The 20,639-nt window shown below is 63.2% G+C and overlaps 1 protein-coding gene across 1 annotated transcript; it reads left to right on the top strand.

Annotated features, from left to right (window-relative positions):
• Window positions 1-343: 343 nt before the first annotated feature.
• LOC144591775 (complement component C6-like) lies at window positions 344-20,406 on the top strand (the record flags this gene model as incomplete). The annotated part of the gene is made up of 4 exons (XM_078395797.1): window positions 344-484; window positions 3,062-3,201; window positions 6,246-6,446; window positions 20,166-20,406. Coding segments are annotated over exons 2-4 (475 nt in total), but the record flags the coding sequence as incomplete, so codon positions are not given.
• Window positions 20,407-20,639: the final 233 nt, after the last annotated feature.

The raw sequence follows: 20,639 nt of genomic DNA, 5'->3' as shown, positions 1-20,639 counted from the left end.
ACTGCCCCCCTTCTCTCCCCCCCACCTGCCCCCTTCCCACCTCTCTGCCCCCCCTGCCCCCCTCACTCCCCCACCTGCCCCCCCTCTCTCCCCCACCTGCCCCCTGCCCCATGCCCCCCCTCTCTCCCATCTGCCCACTTTTCTCCCCCCACCTGCCCCCTGCCCTCTCTCCCTCCTCTCCCCCCCTCACACCGCCACCTGCCCCCTGCCTCCCTCTCTCCCCCCACCTGCCCCCTGCCCCCCTCTCTCCCCCACCTGCCACCCGCCCCCCTCTCTCCCCCACCTGCCCCCCCTCTCTCCCCCCCCCATCCCACCTCCCCCCCCCCATGCTGCTGCAGGCCGCTGCATCTCACGGAGTCTGCTGTGCAACAAGCAGAGGGGACTGCAGCGACGGCTCGGACGAGGAGGGGTGCCAGAGGCCTACGCACCCGTGCGGCCGCCCTTCCCAGCCCTCCGTCCCGGCCGCACAGCTCATCGGCAGTGGGTAGGCCCCAGCCCGGGGTCAGGGGTCACAGGCTGGGTGGGTGGGCCATGGGTGGGGGCATGGGTGGGGTGGGCCATGGGTGCGTGGGCCATGGATGGGTGGGGCATGGGTGGGTGGGGCCATGGGTGTGTGGGCCATGGGTGGGTGGGGCATGGGTGGGGGTGGGGGTGGGCCATGGGTGGGGGTGGGCCATGGGTAGGTGGGCCATGGGTGGGTGGGGCATGGATGGGTGGGGCATGGGTGGGTGGGGCATGGGGGGGTGGGGCATGGGGAGGTGGGGCATGGGTGGGGTGGGGCATGGGTGGGGGTGGGCCATGGGTGGGTGGGGCATGGGGAGGTTGGGCATGGGTGGGTGGGCCATGGGTGTGTGGGCCATGGGTGTGTGGGCCATGGGTGGGTGGGGGCATGGGTGGGGGTGGGCCATGGGTGGGGGTGGGGCCATGGGTGGGTGGGCCATGGATGGGTGGGGCATGGGTGGGTGGGGCATGGGGAGGTTGGGCATGGGGAGGTTGTGCATGGGTGGGTGGGCCATGGGTGGGGGTGGCCATGGGTGGGTGGGGCATGGGTGGGGCATGGAGAGGTTGTGCATGGGTGGGTGGGCCATGGGTGGGGGTGGGCCATGGGTGGGTGGGCCATGGGTGGGTGGGCCATGGGTGGGTGGGTGGGGCATGGGGGTGGGGCATGGGGAGGTTGGGCATGGGGAGGTTGGGCATGGGTGGGTGGGGCATGGGTGGGGGTGGGCCATGGGTGGGTGGGGCATGGGTGGGGCATGGGGAGGTTGGGCATGGGTGGGTGGGCCATAGGTGGGTGGGCCATGGGTGGGTGGGTGGGGCATGGGAAGGTTGGGCATGGTGAGGTTGGGCATGGGTGGGTGGGCCATGGGTGGGTGGGGCATGGGTGGGGGTGGGCCATGGGTGGGTGGGGCATGGGTGGGGTGGGGCATGGGTGGGTGGGGCATGGGTGGGTGGGGCATAGGTGGGTGGGGCATGGGTGGGTGGGGCATGGGGGGTGGGCCATGGGTGGGGGTGGGCCATGGGTGGGTGGGCCATGGGTGGGTGGGGCATGGGTGGGTGGGGCATGGGTGTGGGGGAGCAGAGGGAGGGGGGATGGTGAGGAGGGGGTTGGACGGAGGGGGGAGGGGGATCGTGAGGAGGTGGGGGATAGTGGGAGGGAGAGGGATAGTGAGGAGGTGGGGATAGTGAGGAGGTGGGGATAGTGAGGGGAAGGTTCAGGGAGCAGGGGGGAGGGGGAGGGAGGGAGTTTGGAGGGGAGGAAGGGCGATGAGGAGACGAAGCAGAGGGGAGGGAGGAGGGGGTTAGTGAGGAGTGGAGGGAGGGAAGGGAAGGTGGGGGAGGTTCAGGGAGCGGAGGGGAGAGGGGGTGAGGGAGGAGGGAGCAGAGGGCGATGAGGAGAGGAAGCGGAGGGGAGGGAGGAGGGGGTTGGCGAGGAGCGGAGGGAAGGGGATGAGCAATAGAGGAAGGGGAGGGGAGGGTGGAAAGGAGGGAGGTGTAGAGGGTAGGAAGGAGGGGAGGGGGGTGGGAGGGGAGGGAGTGGGAGGGGAGTGAGGGGAATGGGGGGTGGGAGGGGAGTGAGGAGAAGATCGGGAGGGGGAGGGAGTCAGTGAGGAGTGGAGGGGGAGGGAGTATGAAGGGATTTGGGAGGAGGGGGAGGTAGTGGGGAGGGGAGTGAGGGGGCGGAGGGAGAGGGAGTGCGGAGGGGCGTGAGGGGGGAGGGGAGGGAGTGTGAAGGGGAGTGGGGGAGGGGAATGAGGGGGAGTGAGGAGGATTTGCGAGGAGGGGAGTGAGGGGGGAATGGGAGGTGGGAGGGAGTGAGGAGAGGGTGGGGGAGGGAGTGAGGAGGGGAGGGGGGAGTAGTGAGGAGGGGAGGGGGAGGGAGTGAGGAGGGGAGGGGGGGAGGGAGTGAGGAGGGGAGGGGAGGGGGGAGGGAGTGTGAAGGGATTTGGGAGGAGGGGAGGGAGGAAGGGGGTGGGAGGGGAGTGAGCAGAGGGTAGGGGAGGGGTGGGGGGGTGGGAGGGGAGGGAGGGGGCGGAGGGGGAGTCAGTGAGGAGGGGAGGGAGTATGAAGGGATTTGCGAGGAGGGGGCGTGAGTGGGAGGGAAGGGGGGAGGGAGGAGGGAGTAAAGTTAGGGAGGAGGGGGTGAGGGGGAGGGGAGTGTGAAGGGGAGTAGGGGAGTGGAGTGAGGGGGGGGAGGTGAGGAGGGATTTGCGAGGAGGGGAGTGAGCAGATGGTGGGGGAGGGAGGGTAGGAAGGGGGAGGGAGGAGGTAGTGAAGGAGGGGAGGAAGGGGGAGGGGGAATGGGGGGTGGGAGGGGTGGGAGGGGAGTGAGGAGAGGGTGGGGAGGGAGGGGAGGAAGGAGGAAGTGAAGGGAGGGAGGAGGGGAGGGGATGGGAGGGGAGAGAGGGGACTGCCGTGGTGGTGGGCCCCGTTCTCTGGCCGGGCCCTCTCTCGGCCCCCCGGGCCCAGTCAGTGTCCCCAAGGGCCCGTGGAGGAGGGGGGGGGGGGGGGGGTGAAGCTGCAGCCGGCCTCACTCCCCCTGACCCCCCCCCTCTGTCCACAGGTACAACGCGTTGGCCGGCGAGTTGGCCGGGGAGGTCCTCGATAACACCTTCTACGGCAAAGACTGTAATACTGTGTCCTGAGCACACCATCGACAACCTCTACCGAATGCCCAGCAACCTGCTCAACTTCACCCTGAAGGTGCCCACACTGTCTCACCACCACCTTCCTCCCCTCTGCCTCCCTCCCTCCTCCTCCCTCCTTCCCTCCCTCCCTCCCTCCCCTCCTTCCCTCCCTCGCTCGCTCCCCCCCCCTCCCTCCCTCCCTCCTCCTTCCTCCTTCCATCCCTTCCCCCCTCCCCTCCCTCCCTAGGAGATAGATTTAAACTTTAAAATGCGAATAACTTCAAAAATATAAAACCGATTTCAATGAGACTTCTTCCATTATCACCAGAGGGACGACGGTGAGTGAGGTGGGCCTAAAATTGTCGCGCTATCGTGTACCGTTTTGACTGTAGTTCAGGAACAAACAGACAAACAAACAAACAAACGAACGAGAGTTTTCGTATATAGATGTATGGGGCTAGTTATGTGACACAGAATGTGGTGGTGGTGGTGGTGGTGGTTGTGGAAGCAGAAATGATCGTGGTGTTTAAGAGGCTTTCAGACAGGCACATCGATATGCAGGGAATGCAAACAGGCCCCAGTCTAAGAATAAAGGGGTAGGCCATTTAAAACGAGATGAGTTTTGGTCCCCTAATTTGAGGAAGGACGTCCTTGCTATTGAGGCAGTGCAGCGTAGGTTCACCAGGTTAATCCCCGGGATGGCGGGACTGTCATATGAGGAAAGATTGGGAAAGACTGGGCTGGTATTCGCTGGAATTTAGAAGCATGAGAGGATGAGAGGGGATCTTATAAAATTATAAAAGCACTGGATGCAGGAAAAATGTCCCCAATGTTGGGGGAGTCCAGAACCAGGGGCCACACAGTCTTAGAATAAAGGGGAGGCCATTTAAAACTGAGGTGAGAAGGAACTTTTTCACCCAGAGAGTTGTGAATTTGTTTTAATTCTCTGCCACAGAGGGCAGTGGAGGCCAATTCACTGGATGGATTTAAGAGAGAGTTAGATAGAGCTCTGGGGGCTAGCGGAGTCAGGGGATATGGGGAGAAGGCAGGCACGGGTTACTGATTGTGGACGATCAGCCACGATCACAATGAATGGCGGTGCTGGCTCGAAGGGCCGAGTGGCCTCCTCCTGCACCTATTTTCCATATTTCTATGTTTCTATGTTTATCAGTGTGGGCAGGTTGGGCCGAAGGGCTTGTGTGCTCAGTGTAAGACTACTTTGCACAACCCCGTGACTGTGCCACTGACGGCAGCAGCCGTGTGGAGGAGCAGAGTTTGCAGTGAGCAAAAGCTGAGACAAGGTGAGGCGAATTGTGGGCCAGTTGCAGGGAGAAGGCTGGCAGAAGGAGCGACGGGCCGAATGGCGGGTGGGCTGGACCGGGGCAGGGCCGGGGGTGGGCTCACCGTTCTTGCACTGGAACTTGTCGCGGCAGTTGATTTTCTACGTTTCTGTGAATGGAGGGATATGGACCACATGCAGGCAGAGGAGGCTGGTTTAACTGGGCACGGACATCGTGGGCCGAAGGGCCTGTTCCTGTTCTGCCCCGTTGTTCTGTGTGCATGATTGGGAGATTTCATCACTCAAACAGAGGAGCAAGACATGGAGAGTGAAAAGGGGAAGGTTGTGAAGAGAGATGTGGCTGGGATGTGGTCTCCAGAGGGCTTCACGGTGGCGCAGCGGTAGAGTTGTTGCTTTACAGCGAATGCAGCGCCGGAGACTCAGGTTCGATCCTGACTACGGGCGCCGTCTGTACGGAGTTTGTACGTTCTCCCCGTGACCTGCGTGGGTTTTCTCCGAGATCTTCGGTTTCCTCCCACACTCCAAAGACGTACAGGTTTGTAGGTTAATTGGCTGAGTAAATGTAAAAATTGTCCCTAGTGGGTGTAGGATAGTGTTAGTGTGCGGGGATCGCTGGGCGGCACGGACTTGGTGGGCCGAAGGGCCTGTTTCCGGCTGTATATATATGATGATGATGTTCGGCACGGACCTCGTGGGCCGCAGGGCCTGTTTGTTTGTGCCTTGCGCTGTTGGTATGTTCGGTTCGCCAACGCAGTTATTGTGGATGAGCCCTGACCAAAGATACTAGAGGAGCAAGATGGACCACTCCGTCGAAATCGCCTACACTGAAGTGTAGCACGCAAAGGAGCGTAACGTCCGCCATTTTAGTAAGCAAAACCCGCCGTTCGCTGTGTATGCCTCTCGCAGTGTAATCAGTGTTTGGGGGAACAGTATGTGTGATGATACCATTAAAATGCAGAATATATCTCACCTGTCCACTCACAGATTTTTGTTATTTTTCTTTTTAAATGTTTCTGCAAGTTTCTGCCTACTAAAATGGCCGCCGTGACGTGCTACGGTTTTTGGGGTCGAGCAGTCTATCTCCCCGGGCCCTTGGGAAGACCGACCGGGCCCCGGGGGCCGAGAGAGGGCCCGACTAGAGAATGCGGCCCACCATCACGGCACTCCCCTCTCTCCCCTCCCACCCCCATTCCCCCACCCCCCTCCTCCCTCCCTTCACTCCCTCCTTCCTCCCCTCCCTTCCCCACCCCCCTCCTCACATCCACTCCCTCCCCTCCCACCCCCATTCACCCCTCACTCCCCTCCTCGCAAATGCCTCCTCACTCCCCCCCCCCTCATTCCCTCCCTTCACTCCCTCCTTCCTCCCCTCCCTCCCCTCCCACCCCATTCACCCCTCACTCCCCTCCTCGCAAATGCCTCCTCACTCCCCCCCTCACTTCCCTCCCCTTACTCCCCCTTCACACTCCCTCCCCTCCCCCCCACCCCATCCTCACTCCCCCCCTCACTCCCCTCCCCTTACTCCCCTTCACACTCCCTCCCCTCCCCCTCCCCATCCTCACTCCCCCCCCTCACTCCCCTCCCCTTACTCCCCTTCACACTCCCTCCCCTCCCCCATCACTCCCCATACTCCCCTCCCCACTCCCCTCCTCACTCCCCTCCTCGCAAATGCCTCCTCACCCCTCCCTCACTCCCCTCCCCCTACTCCCCTCCCCCCCACTCCCTCCCTCCCCTCCCTCCCCTCCTCCCTCCCCTCCTGGCAAATCCTTTCATGCTCTGCTCTATGATCTTTGGCTCTGACCAAGGTGCTTCCTCTCTCCCAGAAAACGGTCCTGGAGGATGACGTCACGGCCATGTTTTACGCCGATGCTGCCGATTATGACACTCGAGTCTCCAATGTGAACAACTTGTACGATGAAAGGTCGAGCACGTTCAAAATCCCCGTGTTGTTCAGTCGCAAATGGACCACGACAACCACCCGGAAATCCAGCTTCAAGGAGCTGATCAAAGCTTCCAAAAAGAAGGTAGAGTTGCCATCACAACACAACCTAGCGCGAATGAACGTACAACAGTAGACACAAAATGCTGGAGTAACTCAGCGGGTCAGGTGTGACGGTGTGAGGGTGTGATGGTGTGTGACGGTGTGTGACGGTGTGATGGTGTGATGGTGTGTGACGGTGTGTGACGGTGCGGTGTGTGACGGTGTGTGACGGTGCGGTGTGTGACGGTGCGGTGTGTGACGGTGCGTGACGGTGTGTGACGGTGTGTGACGGTGCGGTGTGTGACGGTGTGTGACGATGCGGTGTGTGACGGTGCGGTGTGTGACGGTGCGGTGTGTGACGGTGTGTGACGGTGTGTGACAGTGCGGTGTGTGACGGTGCGTGACGGTGCGTGACGGTGCGTGACGGTGTGTGACGGTGTGTGACGGTGCGGTGCGTGACGGTGCGTGACGGTGTGTGACAGTGTGTGACGGTGTGTGACGGTGCAGTGTGTGACGGTGTGGGACGGTGCGGTGTGTGACGGTGTGTGACAGTGTGTGACGGTGTGTGACAGTGTGTGACGGTGTGTGACAGTGCGGTGTGTGACGGTGTGTGACGGTGTGTGACGGTGCGTGACGGTGCGGTGTGTGACGGTGCGGTGTGTGACGGGGCGGGGTGTGACGGTGTGTGATGGTGTGTGACGGTGCGGTGTGTGACGGTGCGGTGTGTGACGGTGCGTGACGGTGCGGTGTGTGACGGTGCGGTGTGTGACGGTGCGTGACGGTGCGGTGTGTGACAGTGCGGTGTGTGACGGGGCGGTGTGTGACGGGGCGGTGTGTGACGGTGTGTGACGGTGTGTGACGGTGTGTGACGGTGTGTGACGGTGTGTGACGGGGCGGTGTGTGACGGTGTGTGACGGTGTGTCACGGTGTGTGACGGTGCGGTGTGTGACGGTGTGTGACGGTGCGTGACGGTGCGGTGTGTGACGGTGTGTGATGGTGTGTGACGGTGCGTGACGGTGCGGTGTGTGACGGTGTGTGACGGTGTGGTGTGTGATGGTGTGTGACGGTGTGTGATGGTGTGTGACGGTGTGTGACGGTGTGTGACGGTGTGTGATGGTGTGCGACGGTGTGTGACGGTGTGTGACGGTGCGGTGCGTGACGGTGCATGACGGTGCGTGACGGTGTGTGACAGTGCGGTGCGTGACGGTGTGTGACGGTGGGTGACGGTGTGTGACGGTGTGTGACGGTGTGTGGCGGTGCGTGACGGTGCGGTGCGTGACGGTGCATGATGGTGTGTGACGGTGTGTGACGGTGCGGTGTGTAACGGTGCGTGACGGTGTGTGATGGTGTGTGACGGTGCGGTGTGACGGTGTGTGACGGTGCGGTGTGTGACGGTGCGGTGTGTGACGGTGCGGTGTGTGACGGTGTGTGACAGTGCGGTGTGTGACGGTGTGTGACGGTGCGTGACGGTGAGGTGTGTGACGGTGCGGTGTGTGACGGTGCGTGACGGTGCGGTGTGTGATGGTGCGGTGTGTGACGGGGCGGTGTGTGACGGTGTGTGATGGTGTGTGACGGTGCGGTGTGTGACGGTGCGGTGTGTGACGGTGCGTGACGGTGCGGTGTGTGACGGTGCGGTGTGTGACGGGGCGGTGTGTGACGGTGCGGTGTGTGACGGTGCGGTGTGTGACGGTGTGTGACGGTGCGGTGCGTGACGGTGCGGTGCGTGACGGTGCGGTGTGTGACGGTGCGGTGTGTGACAGGGCGGTGTGTGACGGTGTGTGACGGTGTGTGACGGTGTGTGACGGTGTGTGACGGTGTGTGATGGTGTGTGACGGTGTGGTGTGTGACGGGGCGGTGTGTGACGGTGTGTGACGGTGTGTGACGGTGTGTGACGGTGCGGTGTGTGACGGTGTGTGACGGTGCGTGACGGTGCGGTGTGTGACGGTGTGTGACGGTGTGTGACGGTGCGTGACGGTGCGGTGTGTGACGGTGCGTGACGGTGCGGTGTGTGACGGTGTGTGACGGTGTGGTGTGTGATGGTGTGTGACGGTGTGTGATGGTGTGTGACGGTGTGTGACGGTGTGTGACGGTGTGTGATGGTGTGCGACGGTGTGTGACGGTGTGTGACGGTGCGGTGCGTGACGGTGCGTGACGGTGCGTGACGGTGTGTGACGGTGCGGTGCGTGACGGTGTGTGACGGTGGGTGACGGTGTGTGACGGTGTGTGGCGGTGCGTGACGGTGCGTGACGGTGAGGTGTGTGACGGTGCACGATGGTGTGTGACGGTGTGTGACGGTGCGGTGTGTAACGGTGCGTGACGGTGTGTGATGGTGTGTGACGGTGCGGTGTGACGGTGTGTGACGGTGCGGTGTGTGACGGTGCGGTGTGTGACGGTGTGTGACAGTGCGGTGTGTGACGGTGTGTGACGGTGTGTGACGGTGCGTGACGGTGCGTGACGGTGCGGTGTGTGACGGTGCGGTGTGTGACGGTGCGTGACGGTGTGTGACGGTGTGTGACGGTGCGGTGTGTGACGGTGCGGTGTGTGACGGTGCGGTGTGTGACGGGGCGGTGTGTGACGGTGTGTGATGGTGTGTGACGGTGCGGTGTGTGACGGTGCGGTGTGTGACGGTGCGGTGTGTGATGGTGCGTGACGGTGCGGTGTGTGACGGTGCGGTGTGTGACGGGGCGGTGTGTGACGGTATGTGACGGTGTGTGACGGTGTGTGACGGTGTGTGACGGTGTGTGACGGTGCATGACGGTGCGTGACGGGGCGGTGTGTGACGGTGTGTGACGGTGTGTGACGGTGTGTGACGGTGTGGTGTGTGACGGGGCGGTGTGTGACGGTGTGTGACGGTGTGTGACGGTGTGTGACGGTGCGTGACGGTGCGTGACGGTGTGTGACGGTGCGGTGTGTGACGGTGTGTGACGGTGCGGTGTGTGACGGTGCGGTGTGTGACGGTGCGTGACGGTGCGGTGTGTGACGGTGCGGTGTGTGACGGTGCGTGACGGTGCGGTGTGTGACAGTGCGGTGTGTGACGGGGCGGTGTGTGACGGGGCGGTGTGTGACGGTGTGTGACGGTGTGTGACGGTGTGTGACGGTGTGTGACGGTGTGTGACGGGGCGGTGTGTGACGGTGTGTGACGGTGTGTCACGGTGTGTGACGGTGCGGTGTGTGACGGTGTGTGACGGTGCGTGACGGTGCGGTGTGTGACGGTGTGTGATGGTGTGTGACGGTGCGTGACGGTGCGGTGTGTGACGGTGTGTGACGGTGTGGTGTGTGATGGTGTGTGACGGTGTGTGATGGTGTGTGACGGTGTGTGACGGTGTGTGACGGTGTGTGATGGTGTGCGACGGTGTGTGACGGTGTGTGACGGTGCGGTGCGTGACGGTGCATGACGGTGCGTGACGGTGTGTGACAGTGCGGTGCGTGACGGTGTGTGACGGTGGGTGACGGTGTGTGACGGTGTGTGACGGTGTGTGGCGGTGCGTGACGGTGCGGTGCGTGACGGTGCATGATGGTGTGTGACGGTGTGTGACGGTGCGGTGTGTAACGGTGCGTGACGGTGTGTGATGGTGTGTGACGGTGCGGTGTGACGGTGTGTGACGGTGCGGTGTGTGACGGTGCGGTGTGTGACGGTGCGGTGTGTGACGGTGTGTGACAGTGCGGTGTGTGACGGTGTGTGACGGTGCGTGACGGTGAGGTGTGTGACGGTGCGGTGTGTGACGGTGCGTGACGGTGCGGTGTGTGATGGTGCGGTGTGTGACGGGGCGGTGTGTGACGGTGTGTGATGGTGTGTGACGGTGCGGTGTGTGACGGTGCGGTGTGTGACGGTGCGTGACGGTGCGGTGTGTGACGGTGCGGTGTGTGACGGGGCGGTGTGTGACGGTGCGGTGTGTGACGGTGCGGTGTGTGACGGTGTGTGACGGTGCGGTGCGTGACGGTGCGGTGCGTGACGGTGCGGTGTGTGACGGTGCGGTGTGTGACAGGGCGGTGTGTGACGGTGTGTGACGGTGTGTGACGGTGTGTGACGGTGTGTGACGGTGTGTGATGGTGTGTGACGGTGTGGTGTGTGACGGGGCGGTGTGTGACGGTGTGTGACGGTGTGTGACGGTGTGTGACGGTGCGGTGTGTGACGGTGTGTGACGGTGCGTGACGGTGCGGTGTGTGACGGTGTGTGACGGTGTGTGACGGTGCGTGACGGTGCGGTGTGTGACGGTGCGTGACGGTGCGGTGTGTGACGGTGTGTGACGGTGTGGTGTGTGATGGTGTGTGACGGTGTGTGATGGTGTGTGACGGTGTGTGACGGTGTGTGACGGTGTGTGATGGTGTGCGACGGTGTGTGACGGTGTGTGACGGTGCGGTGCGTGACGGTGCGTGACGGTGCGTGACGGTGTGTGACGGTGCGGTGCGTGACGGTGTGTGACGGTGGGTGACGGTGTGTGACGGTGTGTGGCGGTGCGTGACGGTGCGTGACGGTGAGGTGTGTGACGGTGCACGATGGTGTGTGACGGTGTGTGACGGTGCGGTGTGTAACGGTGCGTGACGGTGTGTGATGGTGTGTGACGGTGCGGTGTGACGGTGTGTGACGGTGCGGTGTGTGACGGTGCGGTGTGTGACGGTGTGTGACAGTGCGGTGTGTGACGGTGTGTGACGGTGTGTGACGGTGCGTGACGGTGCGTGACGGTGCGGTGTGTGACGGTGCGGTGTGTGACGGTGCGTGACGGTGTGTGACGGTGTGTGACGGTGCGGTGTGTGACGGTGCGGTGTGTGACGGTGCGGTGTGTGACGGGGCGGTGTGTGACGGTGTGTGATGGTGTGTGACGGTGCGGTGTGTGACGGTGCGGTGTGTGACGGTGCGGTGTGTGATGGTGCGTGACGGTGCGGTGTGTGACGGTGCGGTGTGTGACGGGGCGGTGTGTGACGGTATGTGACGGTGTGTGACGGTGTGTGACGGTGTGTGACGGTGTGTGACGGTGCATGACGGTGCGTGACGGGGCGGTGTGTGACGGTGTGTGACGGTGTGTGACGGTGTGTGACGGTGTGGTGTGTGACGGGGCGGTGTGTGACGGTGTGTGACGGTGTGTGACGGTGTGTGACGGTGCGTGACGGTGCGTGACGGTGTGTGACGGTGCGGTGTGTGACGGTGCATGACGGTGTGTGACGGTGCGGTGTGTGACGGTGTGTGATGGTGTGTGACGGTGTGTGACGGGGCGGTGTGTGACGGTGTGTGACGGTGCGGTGTGTGACGGGGCGGTGTGTGACGGTGTGTGACGGTGTGTGGCGGTGCGTGACGGTGCGGTGTGTGACGGTGTGTGATGGTGTGTGACGGTGTGTGACGGTGTGTGGCGGTGCGTGACGGTGCGTGACGGTGCGGTGTGTGACGGTGCATGATGGTGTGTGACGGTGTGTGACGGTGCGTGATGGAGTGTGACGGTGCGTGACGGTGCGTGACGGTGCGTGACGGTGCGTGACGGTGTGTGACGGTGTGTGACGGTGTGTGACAGTGTGTGACGGTGTGTGACAGTGCGGTGTGTGACGGTGTGTGACGGTGTGTGACGGTGTGTGACGGTGTGTGACGGTGCGTGACGGTGCGGTGTGTGACGGTGCGGTGTGTGACGGGGCGGGGTGTGACGGTGTGTGATGGTGTGTGACGGTGCGGTGTGTGACGGTGCAGTGTGTGACGGTGCGTGACGGTGCGGTGTGTGACGGTGCGGTGTGTGACGGTGCGGTGTGTGACGGTGCGTGACGGTGCGGTGTGTGACAGTGCGGTGTGTGACGGGGCAGTGTGTGACGGTGTGTAACGGTGTGTGACGGTGTGTGACGGTGTGTGGCGGTGTGTGATGGTGTGTGACGGTGTGTGACGGTGTGGTGTGTGACGGGGCGGTGTGTGACGGTGTGTGATGGTGTGTGACGGTGTGTGACGGTGTGTGACGGTGCGGTGTGTGACGGTGTGTGACGGTGCGTGACGGTGCGGTGTGTGACGGTGTATGACGGTGCGTGACGGTGCGGTGTGTGACGGTGTGTGACGGTGTGTGACGGTGTGTGACGGTGCGTGACGGTGCGGTGTGTGACGGTGTGTGACGGTGTGGTGTGTGATGGTGTGTGACGGTGTGTGATGGTGTGTGACGGTGTGTGACGGTGTGTGATGGTGTGTGATGGTGTGCGTCGGTGTGTGACGGTGTGTGACGGTGCGGTGCGTGACGGTGCGTGACGGTGCGTGACGGTGTGTGAAGGTGCGGTGCGTGACGGTGTGTGACGGTGGGTGACGGTGTGTGACGGTGTGTGACGGTGTGTGGCGGTGCGTGACGGTGCGTGACGGTGCGGTGTGTGACGGTGCACGATGGTGTGTGACGGTGTGTGACGGTGCGGTGTGTAACGGTGCGTGACGGTGTGTGACGGTGTGTGACGGTGCGGTGTGTAACGGTGTGTGACGGTGCGTGACGGTATGTGATGGTGTGTGACGGTGCGGTGTGACGGTGTGTGACGGTGCGGTGTGTGACGGTGCGGTGTGTGACGGTGCGGTGTGTGACGGTGTGTGACAGTGCGGTGTGTGACGGTGTGTGACGGTGCGTGACGGTGCGGTGTGTGACGGTGCGGTGTGTGACGGTGCATGACGGTGCGGTGTGTGACGGTGCGGTGTGTGACGGGGCGGTGTGTGACGGTGTGTGATGGTGTGTGACGGTGTGTGACGGGGCGGTGTGTGACGGTGTGTGACGGTGCGGTGTGTGACGGGGCGGTGTGTGACGGTGTGTGACGGTGTGTGACGGTGTGTGGCGGTGCGTGATGGTGCGGTGTGTGACGGTGTGTGACGGTGTGTGACGGTGTGTGACGGTGTGTGGCGGTGCGTGACGGTGCGGTGTGTGACGGTGCGGTGTGTGACGGTGTGTGACGGTGTGTGACGGTGTGTGGCGGTGCGTGACGGTGCGGTGTGTGACGGTGTGTGACGGTGCATGATGGTGTGTGACGGTGTGTGACGGTGCGTGATGGTGTGTGACGGTGCGTGACGGTGCGTGACGGTGCGTGACGGTGCGTGACGGTGTGTGACGGTGTGTGACGGTGTGTGACGGTGTGTGACGGTGTGTGACAGTGTGTGACGGTGTGTGACAGTGCGGTGTGTGACGGTGTGTGACAGTGTGTGACGGTGTGTGACGGTGCGTGACGGTGCGGTGTGTGACGGTGCGGTGTGTGACGGGGCGGGGTGTGACGGTGTGTGATGGTGTGTGACGGTGCGGTGTATGACGGTGCGGTGTGTGACGGTGCGTGACGGTGCGGTGTGTGACGGTGCGGTGTGTGACGGTGAGGTGTGTGACGGTGCGTGACGGTGCGGTGTGTGACGGTGCGTGACGGTGCGGTGTGTGACAGTGCGGTGTGTGGCGGGGCAGTGTGTGACGGTGTGTGACGGTGTGTGGCGGTGTGTGATGGTGTGTGACGGTGTGTGACGGTGTGTGACGGTGTGGTGTGTGACGGGGCGGTGTGTGACGGTGTGTGACGGTGTGTGACGGTGTGTGACGGTGTGGTGTGTGACGGGGCGGTGTGTGACGGTGTGTGATGGTGTGTGACGGTGTGTGACGGTGTGTGACGGTGCGGTGTGTGACGGTGTGTGACGGTGCATGACGGTGCGGTGTGTGACGGTGTGTGACGGTGTATGACGGTGCGTGACGGTGCGGTGTGTGACGGTGTGTGACGGTGTGTGACGGTGCGTGACGGTGCGGTGTGTGACGGTGTGTGACGGTGTGGTGTGTGATGGTGTGTGACGGTGTGTGATGGTGTGTGACGGTGTGTGACGGTGTGTGACGGTGTGTGATGGTGTGCGACGGTGTGTGACGGTGTGTGACGGTGCGGTGCGTGACGGTGCGTGACGGTGCGTGACGGTGTGTGACGGTGCGGTGCGTGACGGTGTGTGACGGTGGGTGACGGTGTGTGACGGTGTGTGGCGGTGCGTGACGGTGCGTGACGGTGCGGTGTGTGACGGTGCACGATGGTGTGTGACGGTGTGTGACGGTGCGGTGTGTAACGGTGCGTGACGGTGTGTGATGGTGTGTGACGGTGCGGTGTGACGGTGTGTGACGGTGCGGTGTGTGATGGTGCGGTGTGTGACGGTGCGGTGTGTGACGGTGTGTGACAGTGCGGTGTGTGACGGTGTGTGACGGTGTGTGACGGTGTGTGACGGTGCGTGACGGTGCGGTGTGTGATGGTGCGGTGTGTGACGGTGCATGACGGTGCGGTGTGTGACGGTGCTGTGTGTGACGGGGCGGTGTGTGACGGTGTGTGATGGTGTGTGACGGTGTGTGACGGGGCGGTGTGTGACGGTGTGTGACGGTGCGGTGTGTGACGGGGCGGTGTGTGACGGTGTGTGACGGTGTGTGACGGTGTGTGGCGGTGCGTGATGGTGCGGTGTGTGGCGGTGTGTGATGGTGTGTGACGGTGTGTGACGGTGTGTGGCGGTGCGTGACGGTGCGGTGTGTGACGGTGCGGTGTGTGACGGTGTGTGACGGTGCATGATGGTGTGTGACGGTGTGTGACGGTGCATGATGGTGTGTGACGGTGCGTGACGGTGCGTGACGGTGCGTGACGGTGCGTGACGGTGTGTGACGGTGTGTGACGGTGTGTGACAGTGTGTGACGGTGTGTGACAGTGTGTGACGGTGTGTGACAGTGCGGTGTGTGACGGTGTGTGACAGTGTGTGACGGTGTGTGACGGTGTGTGACGGTGCGTGACGGTGCGGTGTGTGACGGTGCGGTGTGTGACGGGGCGGGGTGTGACGGTGTGTGATGGTGTGTGACGGTGCGGTGTATGACGGTGCGGTGTGTGACGGTGCGTGACGGTGCGGTGTGTGACGGTGCGGTGTGTGACGGTGCGGTGTGTGACGGTGCGTGACGGTGCGGTGTGTGACGGTGCGTGACGGTGCGGTGTGTGACAGTGCGGTGTGTGGCGGGGCAGTGTGTGACGGTGTGTGACGGTGTGTGACGGTGTGTGACGGTGTGTGGCGGTGTGTGACGGTGTGGTGTGTGACGGGGCGGTGTGTGACGGTGTGTGATGGTGTGTGACGGTGTGTGATGGTGTGTGACGGTGTGTGACAGTGCGGTGTGTGGCGGGGCAGTGTGTGACGGTGTGTGACGGTGTGTGACGGTGTGTGACGGTGTGTGACGGTGTGGTGTGTGACGGGGCGGTGTGTGACGGTGTGTGATGGTGTGTGACGGTGTGTGACGGTGTGTGACGGTGCGGTGTGTGACGGTGTGTGACGGTGCATGACGGTGCGGTGTGTGACGGTGTGTGACGGTGTATGACGGTGCGTGACGGTGCGGTGTGTGACGGTGTGTGACGGTGTGTGACGGTGTGTGACGGTGCGTGACGGTGCGGTGTGTGACGGTGTGTGACGGTGTGGTGTGTGATGGTGTGTGACGGTGTGTGATGGTGTGTGACGGTGTGTGACGGTGTGTGACGGTGTGTGACGGTGTGTGACGGTGTGTGACGGTGTGTGACGGTGTGTGACGGTGTGTGACAGTGCGGTGTGTGACGGTGTGTGACGGTGTGTGACGGTGTGTGACGGTGTGTGACGTTGCGGTGTGTGACGGTGTGTGACGGTGCGGTGTGTGACGGTGTGTGACGGTGTGTGACGGTGTGTGACGGTGTGTGACGGTGCGTGACGGTGCGTGACGGTGCGGTGTGTGATGGTGCAGTGTGTGACGGTGCGTGACGGTGCGGTGTGTGACGGTGCGGTGTGTGACGGGGCGGTGTGTGATGGTGTGTGATGGTGTGTGACGGTGCGGTGTGTGACGGTGCGGTGTGTGACGGTGCGTGACGGTGCGGTGTGTGACGGTGCGGTGTGTGACGGGGCGGTGTGTGACAGTGTGTGATGGTGTGTGACGGTGCGGTGTGTGACGGTGCGGTGTGTGACGGTGCGGTGTGTGACGGTGCGTGACGGTGCGGTGTGTGACGGTGCGGTGTGTGACGGGGCGGTGTGTGACGGTATGTGACGGTGTGTGACGGTGTGTGATGGTGTGTGACGGTGTGTGACGGTGCATGACGGTGCGTGACGGGGCGGTGTGTGACGGTGTGTGACGGTGTGTGACGGTGTGTGACGGTGTGGTGTGTGACGGGGCGGTGTGTGACGGTGTGTGGCGGTGTGTGACGGTGTGTGACGGTGCGTGACGGTGTGTGACGGTGCGGTGTGTGACGGTGCGTGACGGTGTGTGACGGTGCGGTGTGTGACGGTGTGTGATGGTGTGTGACGGTGTGTGACGGTGCGGTGTGTGACGGGGCGGTGTGTGACGGTGTGTGACGGTGTGTGGCGGTGCGTGACGGTGCGGTGTGTGACGGTGTGTGATGGTGTGTGACGGTGTGTGACGGTGTGTGGCGGTGCGTGACGGTGCGTGACGGTGCGGTGTGTGACGGTGCATGATGGTGTGTGACGGTGTGTGACGGTGCGTGATGGTGTGTGACGGTGCGTGACGGTGCGTGACGGTGCGTGACGGTGCGTGACGGTGTGTGACGGTGCGTGATGGTGTGTGACAGTGTGTGACGGTGTGTGACGGTGTGTGACGGTGTGTGACGGTGCGTGACGGTGCGGTGTGTGACGGTGCGGTGTGTGACGGGGCGGGGTGTGACGGTGTGTGATGGTGTGTGACGGTGCGGTGTATGACGGTGCGGTGTGTGACGGTGCGTGACGGTGCGGTGTGTGACGGTGCGGTGTGTGACGGTGCGGTGTGTGACGGTGAGTGACGGTGCGGTGTGTGACAGTGCGGTGTGTGACGGGGCAGTGTGTGACGGTGTGTGACGGTGTGTGACTGTGTGTGGCGGTGTGTGATGGTGTGTGACGGTGTGTGACGGTGTGTGACGGTGTGGTGTGTGACGGGGCGGTGTGTGACGGTGTGTGATGGTGTGTGACGGTGTGTGACGGTGTGTGACGGTGCGGTGTGTGACGGTGTGTGACGGTGCGTGACGGTGCGGTGTGTGACGGTGTGTGACGGTGTGTGATGGTGTGTGACGGTGTGTGACGGTGTGTGACGGTGCGGTGTGTGACGGTGTGTGACGGTGCGTGACGGTGCGGTGTGTGACGGTGTGTGACGGTGTATGACGGTGCGTGACGGTGCGGTGTGTGACGGTGTGTGACGGTGCGTGAAGGTGTGTGACGGTGCGTGACGATGCGTGACGGTGCGTGACGGTGTGTGACGGTGCGTGACGGTGCGTGATGGTGCGTGACGGTGCGTGACGGTGCGTGACGGTGCGGTGTGTGATGGTGCGTGACGGTGCGTGACGGTGTGTGATGGTGTGTGACGGTGCGGTGTGACGGTGTGTGACGGTGTGTGATGGTGTGTGATGGTGCGGTGTGACGGTGTGTGACGTTGCGGTGTGTGACGGTGCGTGATGGTGTGTGACGGTGCGTGACGGTGTGTGACGGTGTGTGACGGTGCGTGACGGTACGGTGTGTGACGGTGCGTGACGGTGCAGTGTGTGATGGTGCGTGATGGTGTGTGACGGTGTGTGATGGTGTGTGACGGTGTGTGACGGTGTGTGACGGTGTGGTGTGTGACGGGGCGGTGTGTGACGGTGTGTGATGGTGTGTGACGGTGTGTGACGGTGTGTGACGGTGCGGTGTGTGACGGTGTGTGACGGTGCGTGACGGTGCGGTGTGTGACGGTGTGTGACGGTGTGTGATGGTGTGTGACGGTGTGTGACGGTGTGTGACGGTGCGGTGTGTGACGGTGTGTGACGGTGCGTGACGGTGCGGTGTGTGACGGTGTGTGACGGTGTATGACGGTGCGTGACGGTGCGGTGTGTGACGGTGTGTGACGGTGCGTGAAGGTGTGTGACGGTGCGTGACGGTGCGTGACGGTGCGTGACGGTGCGTGACGGTGCGTGACGGTGCGGTGTGTGATGGTGCGTGACGGTGCGTGACGGTGTGTGATGGTGTGTGACGGTGCGGTGTGACGGTGTGTGACGGTGTGTGATGGTGTGTGATGGTGCGGTGTGACGGTGTGTGACGTTGCGGTGTGTGACGGTGCGTGATGGTGTGTGACGGTGCGTGACGGTGTGTGACGGTGTGTGACGGTGCGTGACGGTACGGTGTGTGACGGTGCGTGACGGTGCAGTGTGTGATGGTGCGTGATGGTGTGTGACGGTGTGTGATGGTGTGTGATGGTGTGTGACGGTGTGTGACGGTGCGTGATGGTGCGTGACGGTGCATGACGGTGCGTGACGGTGCGTGACGGTGCGTGACAGTGCGTGACGGTGCGTGACGGTGCGTGACGGTGCGTGATGGTGCGTGACGGTGTGTGACGGTGCGTGACGGTGCGTGACGGTGTGTGACGGTGCGTGACGGTGTGGTGTGTGACGGTGCGTGACGGTGCGTGACGGTGCGTGACGGTGCGTGACGGTGCGTGACGGTGCGTGACGGTGTGTGACGGTGCGTGACGGTGCGGTGTGTGACGGTGTGTGATGGTGTGTGACGGTGCGTGACGGTGTGTGACGGTGTGTGACGGTGCGTGACGGTGCGTGACGGTGTGTGACGGTGCGTGACGGTGCGTGATGGTGCGTGACGGTGTGTGACGGTGCGTGACGGTGCGTGACGGTGCGTGACGGTGCGTGACGGTGCGTGACGGTGTGTGACGGTGCGTGACGGTGTGGTGCGTGACGGTGCGTGACGGTGCGTGATGGTGCGTGACGGTGCGTGACGGTGTGGTGTGTGATGGTGCATGACGGTGCGTGACGGTGCGTGACGGTGCGTGACGGTGCGTGACGGTGCTTGACGGTGCGTGACGGTGCGTGACGGTGCGTGACGGTGCGTGACGGTGTGTGACGGTGCGGTGTGTGACGGTGTGTGACGGTGCGTGACGGTGCGTGACGGTGTGTGACGGTGCGTGACGGTGTGTGACGGTGTGTGACGGTGCGTGATGGTGCGTGATGGTGTGTGACGGTGCGTGACGGTGCGTGACGGTGCGTGACGGTGCGTGACGGTGTGTGACGGTGCGTGACGGTGTGGTGTGTGATGGTGCGTGACAGTGCGTGACGGTGCGTGACGGTGCGTGACGGTGCGTGACGGTGCGTGACGGTGCGTGACGGTGCGTGACGGTGCGGTGTGTGATGGTGTGTGACGGTGTGTGATGGTGTGTGACGGTGCGTGACGGTGCGTGACGGTGCGTGACGGTGCGTGACGGTGCGTGACGGTGCGTGACGGTGCGTGACGGTGCGTGACGGTGCGTGACGGTGCGTGACGGTGCGTGACGGTGTGTGATGGTGCGTGACGGTGCGTGACGGTGTGGTGTGTGACGGTGCGTGACAGTGCATGACGATGCGTGACGGTGCGTGACGGTGTGTGATGGTGTGTGACGGTGCGTGACGGTGTGTGACGGTGCGGTGTGTGACGGGTCGGTGTGTGACGGTGCGACAGTGCATGACGATGCGTGACGGTGCGTGACGGTGTGTGATGGTGTGTGACGGTGCGTGACGGTGTGTGACGGTGCGGTGTGTGACGGGGCGGTGTGTGACGGTGTGTGACAGTGCGTGACGATGCGTGACGGTGTGTGACGGTGTGTGACGGTGCGTGACGGTGTGTGACGGTGCGGTGTGTGACGGTGCGGTGTGTGACGGGGCGGTGTGTGATGGTGTGTGATGGTGCGTGACGGTGTGTGACGGTGCGTGATGGTGCGTGACGGTGCGTGACGGTGCGTGACGGTGCGTGACGGTTTGTGACGGTGCGTGACGGTGCGTGACGGTGCGTGACGGTGCGTGATGGAGTTCTGTCTGTCTTGCTGTCGTTCAGAACTCTAAATTCGTCCGGGTGCACAAAACCATCGCCTTTGCGGAGTTTGCCACGAAGGACTCAGGCCTGCAGATCTCAGATACCTTCCTGAAAGCCCTGGGCAGCCTGCCCCTGGAGTACAACTATGCCCTGTACAGCCACATCTTTGAGGACTTTGGCACCCACTACTTCAGCTCTGGCACCACCGGTGGCACCTACGACCTGCTCTACCAGTACGACAGCAACCAGCTAATCAGCTCAGGTACTGTGTCGGCAAGGGCAGGGGGCAGGGGGCAGGGGGCAGGGGGCAGGGGGCAGGGCAGGGGGGACAGGGCAGGGGGGAGGGGGCAGGGCAGGGGGGACAGGGCAGGACAGGGGGCAGGGGGCAGGGCAGGGGGGATGGGGGGAGTGGGGATGGGGGAGTGGGGGAGTGGGGGTGTGGGGATTGGGTCAGTGGGGATGGGGGATGGGGTCAGTGGGGATGGGGGGAGTGGG

Source organism: Rhinoraja longicauda, unplaced genomic scaffold, assembly GCF_053455715.1.
Source record: "Rhinoraja longicauda isolate Sanriku21f unplaced genomic scaffold, sRhiLon1.1 Scf001834, whole genome shotgun sequence".
Lineage (NCBI taxonomy): Eukaryota > Metazoa > Chordata > Chondrichthyes > Rajiformes > Arhynchobatidae > Rhinoraja > Rhinoraja longicauda.
The sequence above is the reverse complement of the archived record's forward strand: the minus strand, read 5'-3'. Positions and strand labels throughout refer to the sequence as shown.